Source organism: Crocuta crocuta, unplaced genomic scaffold, assembly GCF_008692635.1.
Source record: "Crocuta crocuta isolate KB4526 unplaced genomic scaffold, BGI_CrCroc_1.0 scaffold44, whole genome shotgun sequence".
In the NCBI taxonomy this organism is placed as follows: domain Eukaryota; kingdom Metazoa; phylum Chordata; class Mammalia; order Carnivora; family Hyaenidae; genus Crocuta; species Crocuta crocuta.
This window is the reverse complement of record NW_027530179.1, coordinates 4,669,227-4,677,494: the sequence shown is the minus strand read 5'-3', so window position 1 is coordinate 4,677,494 and position 8,268 is coordinate 4,669,227. Positions and strand designations below refer to the sequence as shown.

General features: G+C 53.2%; 1 protein-coding gene across 1 annotated transcript in view; it reads left to right on the top strand.

Annotated features, from left to right (window-relative positions):
• Positions 1-1,224: 1,224 nt before the first annotated feature.
• Positions 1,225-8,268, top strand: part of CAPN11 (calpain 11) — a 17,752-nt gene continuing 10,708 nt past the window's right edge. Inside the window, exons 1-3 of the mRNA XM_077764880.1 lie at positions 1,225-1,339; positions 7,390-7,643; positions 8,001-8,070. Coding sequence (XP_077621006.1) covers positions 1,324-1,339; positions 7,390-7,643; positions 8,001-8,070 — 340 coding nt within the window. The 5' untranslated portion in view covers positions 1,225-1,323. The remainder of the gene's footprint in view (positions 1,340-7,389; positions 7,644-8,000; positions 8,071-8,268) is intronic.

Sequence of the window (8,268 nt, the reverse complement as noted above, 5' to 3'; positions counted from 1 at the left end):
GCAGCCCCTCTCCCCTCCCTGGAGAATGAGGAGTGGGGCTGAAAGTTCCAGCTTCCAATCGTGACTTGGTTTTTCTGGCCATCAGCCCCCATCCTGCGGCTATCCAGAAGATCTCCAGGAGTGACCTCATTAGAACAAAAGACGCTGTTGTCACTAAGGGGACTTAGGAGTCCTGTGCCAGGAACCAGGGGCAGAGACCAAGTGTATTATTTCTTATTATGTCACCTCCGGCCCTCACTTTCCTCATCTATAATGTGAGGATAATGACAACACGTCCTTGAGCTGTTTTAAAAGATTAAACAAGCGGAAAGTTCTTAGCCCAGCTTTTGGTACATAATAAGAACTTAATTAACTGTAATTAATGTTCTTATAGATGAGGAAGTTGAGATCCAGAAAGGGGCGTGGGGAAGACTTGTCCAAGGTTAACTTGGAACAAGACCCTATGATTCCATTCAGTGGCCTGAGCGTCTGCTCCGTAGCCAGCGCTCCCCCAGGCAGGGCAGGGGGGCCACAGGGACAACTGGACAGTCCCTGTCCTCAATGGTCATACCCTTCTAGGAAGACTATACTATCAGGCAGGTTTCTCACGTCAGAGTTCACTCTTTCCCCTGGATACACGTGACAGCCAGGCCAGCGGGCTAACCATGCCAAGGACAGTGTTATGGGTTGAATCGCGTCCCCACAAAGACGTGTTGAAACCCTAACCCCCCAGTCAGTACCTCAGCATGTGACATTTGGAAATACGGTCACGGCAGAAGTAAACAGTTAAGATGAAGTCACACTAGAATAGGGTGGGTCCCTAATCCTCTACAGCTGGTGTCTGTATGAGAAGAACAGAGACACAGAGAAGGCTTTGTGAAGGCACAGAGACACATAAGGGAAGCGCCATGTTAGTGGGAAGGTGCCTTTCAAAAACAGAGAGGCTTTCAGGATAAAAAGGTTGGGTTGGGGTGTCAGGGACAACCCTTTCCTGGAAGCCTTGGGCTGGAGGAGAGGGACTCAGACTCGTCCTGATTGGACAGTACCGTGAGGACAGCCAGCGTGCTGGAGGTGCCCCAGGGTAGGAGTGCGGGGACTCCCACAGGAAGAGGACCCTCCGGCCGGTGGGCGGGGCCCAGGCAGACCCAAAGCATTTAGGTTACTGACCGTGACACCTATGGGGGACAGTGGGAAGGAGCACAGGAGAGGGAGGCAACTATTAAAACGTGCCGCTGCCCTGGGACTCCCCCTGCAATTGGAGAGTTCTGGGTGGGGGGAGGGGAACCCCCCTCCTCCCCCTCCCCCAGAACCTTCAACTGTCAAGCTACCAGGCTAGCCACCAGCATGCTGTACTCCCCAGGTAGGCGCTCATGGGCTTGTACCATTTCCGGACCTCTGCAGACCAGGGCCTCCCCGCAGTGGAAGGGGCCGTGTCCCCTTGAAGGTGACTCCTCCATCAGACTGAAAGCTCCCTAGGAGCAGATGGACATCTTCCTCAGACCGACCACTGAAACTCAGACCCGCAGGAGCCCTTCCTCCTGTCTCCAGCTGGAGCGGAGAGGGGCCAGACACCCCACTGTCCCAGCTGCCTCTCAGAAAGGCTCGTATGAGGGAAGCCCCAGAGGCCATTAGAGAAGCAAAGCTCAGGGAACAGAGAGAACCCCTCCCCATCCCAGAAAAACTGGCCTCTTGATCCAGAAAGACCAGACCGTGCGACACAAGAGCGGGACTCTGTAGGCAGGCCTGGGGACCTGACCTCAGGACCTGAGGGAGACAGCACCGGGGAGAGGGGAGCTCAGACCTGAGCCCTTCCACCCGCCCCTCACCAGGCCTAGGAGGCCAGCTGGCTTCTGCTATATGGGGCCCCTAGATCCTGGCTTCTGGGGCCCTCGCCGTCTGCCTGACCCCTGGGGGTGTAGGGCTAGCCCTAGGAGAAGCCCTGAGAAGTCTAGACAGCCAGCTTTGGAAACTCGGCTGTCCGCAAATCTGCAGGCCCTGCGTCCGCGGGGAAAGCCGAAGCAGACCCCTCAGGTACAACTCCCGGTCTGTAGAGGCGAGGGGGACACGAGATGCATGCCCGGCCCAGAGAGCGTCCCGTCCATCCATGCCTTGTTTTACCCTACTGCCCTGGCCGTCTGCCTGTCCTTCCCCGGCCAGGCTTATCCGTCTGTCTGTGTCTCAGCTTGCCCACGCCCCTAGCCACACCTGTCAGGGCTCCCGTCTGTCACCCTCTCCGGAGACGTTTTTGGTGATGACTGTGGTGGAGCGTGTGTCTGTATAAGTGTCCCCGCCAGCCAGCTGAGTGACAGGCTCAGACCCAGCAGACTCGGTATACAGGACGTGAAGCTGGAGGCAGAACGGTGAGAAGTGACTCCTCAGGCGGGGGGCATGAGCGCAGCCGTGGCCTGCTCCCTGACGTTCTCCGGCGTTCCTGGACACAGCAGCACCTCCTGTGGTCCTTCCAGACCCCCTGGGGAGCCCGGCACATCACTCCCTGCAGGGGGGAAGGGGAGCAGCCAAGTCAGAGGCGACCAGAGGCGACCCCGTGGTGGAAGGGCACAGAGCCCTTCACCTCTCTGTGTGAGTGCCCTTGGGCCATTCACTCACCCCAGGTCTGTCGCCCTGAGCGCTATAGGACACTTAGCAGCGACGCTGGCCTCTCCCCGCTAGAGGCCAGTACCATCCACCTGGTCCCCAGTTATGACAACCAAAAATGTCTCTAGACATTGCTAAGCGATCTCCCAGGTTGAGGACCACTGCCCTACGGCCTCCAGGCGGGCCCTGGGGGGGCTGTAGGCCATTCCTGCTCTGCTGGCCACGAGGGGTAAGGACCAGGTGATGAAACGAAATCAATCCTGATCCTTGTCGCCCTCTGGGACGTTCTGCCGCCTGCCTCTTCAGACCCTCTTCATCTGCACCCCTTCTTCACCCTCCAAGATTTGTCCCCCACCACAGATCTCCCTCCAAGTCTTTCCCCTGCTCTTCGAGCAAAGAAATTAGCCATTTCTTCCCCTGCTTCCCCCCCCCCCCACACCTTTATTCACCCTACCGTAGGGGAGCAGAGTGAGCTTAGAGCAGAGAAAAGGGGGCAGTCACTCTCCCCCAGAACCTCCCAATGATCCTACCTGACCTGGTGGCCTCTCTCCCTGGCGCCTGATCCTTGCCTCTGCAGCCCGTCCGGCTGAACCTGAAGGAGGGGAGTCCGAGGAGGGGCCTCTCAGAGCTCCATGCAGGGGTGTGCTCCTCGGTGCCCGGCACAGAATACATGATCCAAAAATGTGGCTGAGATGAGCTACAGTTTGCTTCAAAGAGCGCGAACGCAGCCACAGAGACAGACAGACACGCAGACCATCCCAACATGTTGAGTAGAAGTGTCCCTGCATCNGGGTGTTACATGATCGCAGTAGGAACTCCACAGATACTAGTTACCCAGCCAGGTCAGTGAGGGAAAGGCAACCAACATTTTCTGAGCGCCTCCTGAACGCCAACCTTTTTCGTGTCTGTTGCATCATTTAAACCTGAAACACCCTTCAAGGTAGGATATAGTGGCCTCTTTATAAAAACCAAGGCTCAGAGATGTAAAGCAGCATGCCCAAGGTCACACAGCTATCCACTCTGGTTTGGTGCAGCCCGGGGCTGCTAACCAAGAATCAGCTCTTTCCCAACCCTTTATCCATCGTCCGTTCTGTCTCCTGGATGAGAGGAAGTGACTTAAGGACCACCTAGAGGCTGTAGTAAAATAGAGGAAGCCTAGGCTGGAGTGATGGGTGAGAGCACGGACCAGCCTGCCTCGGTGTGACCCTGACTGACTCTGCTGCCCACCGGCTATCCAGCCTTGAGGAAGCTCAGCCTCTCTGGGCCTTGGTCCTCCCCCCTTGTAGCAGGGAGACATAATAATAATAAACCCAGCCAATAGGGGTGTGAGGATTCACTGAGTTAATGCACATAAAGCACTTAGAACTATGCCAGGCAGGCTGAGTCCTCCAACACTGTTAATTATTATTTTTATAACTGCTCTATAAATGCTAGTTACTTTTTTTTTTTTAAACCAGGCTCTGTGCTCAGCGTGGGCCCCAGTGCGGGGCTTGACCCATGACCCGAGCCAATAGCAAGAGCTGGATGCTCACCCAACTGAGACACACAGGCACCCCAGTGCTAGTTACTTTTACAACTAGGGGAGATTTCTGACATCTTCACATCACAAACAATTGGTTCTGTGGAAGAAGCAAAAGACAGGATCCCGAGTCGGTACTGAGCAAACGCACCTTAATCCTTACAGCCAATGAACTTTTCTCCTTGGGGACCAGGAAACTCCAGGCACCAGGGACCCCAAGGGGACCCCAGAGTAGCCTTTATGCTGTGGTCAGGAACTTTGCTCATTGTCTGCGCCAATGCTCTGGCTTCCCTAGGCTGGGGTGAGCTCTTTTTTGATAAGATAGAAACTGAGAGGCTCCTCCCTTCTAGGAGCACTGGGGAACATTATTCAGACTGTCTATTGAGCACCTACTATGTACTCAATGTAGCAGCAAACTAAAGACAAAAAAAAAATCCCTGCCCTTCTAATTTTTCATTCTACTGAGGGAGACAAATAATACATAAAATGTATAGTTTATCAGGGACGAGAGCAAGACAGGGAGTTGGGGGACAGGGTAGGAGAGAGAAAACAGATTTGCAAACATACGTGAAAAATCACTACAGTGCAATGCAAAGCATTCATTCATTCATCCATCCATCCACTGAAATCATTTGTCAGCCCCTGCCGGGGCCAGGTGCTGTATGAGACAGATGGAGTTTTGGGGTTTTTTTAAGTTTATTTATTTAGTTTGAGAGAGGATAGAGAGTGAGTGTGCAGAGGGGAGGGGCAGAGAAGAGGGAGGGAAAGAATCCCAAGTAGGCTCCAACATGGAGCCTGACATGGGGCTCGACTCACGAATCATGAAATCATGACCTGAGACGAAACCAAGAGTCAGAGGCTTAACTGATGAGCCATGCAGGCACCCCAAGAGACAGATGGAACCTAATAGTGGCCAGAGGACCCCCCCCTCCACCCTTGAGAGCTCACAGACCAGTCAATTCAGCAGGCAGGCAGGGATGGGTGTCACAACAAAGGAAAGTGTTGGGCGTGAGGGCGGCCCCAAACTCTGCATGGGCACATTACGGAAGGGCTTCCCCAAGGACATGGCATTGAGCAGGGACTGGAAGGCTGAGCAGGACTGTCCCCAGTGGACAAGGTGTGTGCATGGGATCAGGAACGATCCCAGGTGGAGGCACACAGGCAGGAACCATCTGGCGCAGCTGAGAAACAGGGGCTGCCTGTGCAGGAAGGCGCGGGGCCTCTAGGTGGCAGCCTGGCTTGGGTTTGTCAGGCTACAGGGGGAGAGAACAGGGGCGTTACCGGACCTAGAGAAGTCCCAAGGAGACGCTGATGTGGGACAGGGGAATGGGTTGGCTTGGTTGGGGTAGTGCGAAGAGTAAAGGGGCGTCAGATAAATTTAGCCACAAACGGCCCGTGATCCCCTTAGTCGGTGAAGATGGGAAGATGGTGCTAGTCCCACAAGACTTCCCGCCGAGGAGATGCGCCTCCCTCAGGAGGTAGCTTCAGGAAAAGGTCATGGTCATGGGCCAGGGTGCCTGAGTGGCTTAGCTGGTTAAGCATCTGACTTTGGCTCAGGTCATGATCTCACAGCTCATGGGTTCAAGCCCAGCTCGGAGCTCGGACCCTGCTTTGGATTCTGTGCCTCTGTCTCTCTCTGCCCCTCCCCTGCTTGTGCTCTGTCTCTCTCTCAAAAATGTATAAATGTTTAAAAAAATTATGAAAATGGGGCGCCTGGGTGGCTCAGTTGGTTAAGTGTCCGACTTCAGCTCAGGTCATGATCCCACGGTTCGTGCGTTCGAGCCCCGCATCAGGCTCTGTGCTGACAGCCAGCTCAGAGCCTGGAGCCTGTTTTGGATTCTGTATCTCCCTCTTTCTCTGACCCTCCCCTGCTCACACTGTGTCTCTCTTTCTCTCAGAAATAAACAATACATTAAAAATTTTAAAAGATGGGGCGCCTGGGTGGCTCAGTCGGTTAAGCATCCGACTTCGGCTCAGGTCATGATCTCACGGTTCATGGGTTCGAGCCCCGCGTCGGGCTCTGTGCTGACAGCCAGCTCAGAGCCTGGAGCCTGCTTCAGATCCTGTGTCTCCCTCTCTCTCTGACCCTCCCCTGCTCACACTGTGTCTCTCTCTCTCAGAAACAAATAAAACATTTTTTAAAATGTAAAAGATAATGATAAATTTAAATTTTAAAAAATTATGAAAAAAAAAGGAAAAAGTCACGGACCTAGTTTTTCTGCAGTCAGTCTTAGTCCCATTCCCAGCCCTCACCCTGTGACCTTGGGCAAACTCCTTGACCTCCAGGTCCTTGCTTCCTCTTCCGGTAATTAAGGCTATTGCATGGATCTTTCTCGGGGCTGGTGTGCCTGGCACGGAGCAGACAGTACTCTTAGCCCTGTTATTGTAACTCTTCTCCTTGTCTGTCACCTCGAGGGAGGACGAATAGCTGAGATGCCCTGCTCTTGCCCCTTTGGAACTCAGCCCTCTGTGGCCTCAATCTAGATCTCACCTCTACACATCCCAGAGCCCTCCTGCCCATTCCTGTAGCTCCCCCTTCTTTTCCTCACTATGGATTCCTCCCACGCCCTGGCACTAATGAGGCTCTGTTTGACTTAGACCACATCCTTCTACTACTCTTGGTCTCTATATAGATTGGCCTATTTGGGGCATTTTATACAAACCAATCATACAACAGGTGGCCCTTCGTGACTGTCTCCTTTCACTTAGCACAATGATTTCGAGATTCATCCACGTTGTAGCGTGGATGGGTACCTCATTTCTTTTTGAATGATATCCTTGCCTGAATGATACTCCATTGTATATATATTTCTCATTTTATTTGTCCCTTTATCAGCTGCTGGACATTTGGGGGTCTCCTCCCACTTTTTGACTATTGCGAATAATGCAGTGAATTTGTGTCCGAGTTTCTGTACCGATGTATACCTTCCTTTCTCTGGAGTATATGCCTAGAGGTGGAACTGCTGGACCATATGGTAATAATTCTATTTAACTGTTACAGGGTCGGCCAGCCCATTTTCCAAAATGGCGGCACCCTTTCGTATTTCCACCAGCAAAGTATGAAGGTTCCAATTTCTCCACATCCTCGCCAACACTTGTTATCAGTCTTTTTATTATAGTCATCCTAGCGGGTGGCGCAAAGTGGTGTATCACGGTGGCCTTGATTTGCATTTGTCTGATGACTGACAGTATTGAGAGTTTTTTCATATGATTATTGGTCATATCTTTAAAAAAAAAAATCTGTCCAGATCCCTTGTCCATTTTTTAATTGGGATATTTGTCTTTTCATCATTAAGCAGAGGAGGTTTTCACTGATCAGGGAATGGCGGCTCACATAACCCAGAACCGACTCAAAGCCAAGGGCGTGGGCCAGTACCACAACGCCCAGAACTTCAATAACCAGAGCTTTGAGGACCTGCAAGCAGCCTGTCTGAGGAAGGGAGAGCTGTTCGAGGATTCATTTTTCCCTGCCGAACCCAGGTCCCTGGGCTTCAAGGATCTGGGTCCCAACTCCAAAAATGTGCAGAACATCTCCTGGCAGAGGCCCAGTGTGGGTACTGGGAGGGGAGGCATGGACTGGGGTGGAGGGCTGTTTGTAACCATGTCCCACTCTGAAATCCTCAGTCTCCCAACCCTCCCAATCCTGCCCCTGGAACTAGTCTCCACCTCCATTGGGGCTGGGGACAGTTCTGGACATGCTTAAGCAAAACCTCTCAGATAACCCCTGGGGAAGTCACTCACTGACCTTTGCTATCACACCCTACAACTCTGTCAAGCTGCTCTTGTGCCCTCCCCCACCCTGTCTTCCCCTAGAACTTGGAGGTGGGCATCTTGCTGCGGGAACGGCGAGATGGAGGTTGGGAGGGGATGTCCTGGACCCTCTCAAACCTTTATTCCTTCACTGCAGCAAATCACAAGAACTCCTCACTTCATTGCGAACGGGATCAGTCCAACAGACATCTGCCAGGGCGTACTTGGTGAGTAGGGAGCAGGATGGGGGCGGGGGAGGGGGAAAACGGGAAAGAAGGTTGAGGTAGGGGGAGTGCCAGAGTGTATTTTGAGGCTGGGGGGCTGGGATTCCTAGATTCAGACAACCTCTCCCGTGTCCCTGCCCCTCTGCTTCTGTGGAGAGGGTAGTGAGACTGTCAGTATGTTCTCCCTGCTCTTCCCCCTAA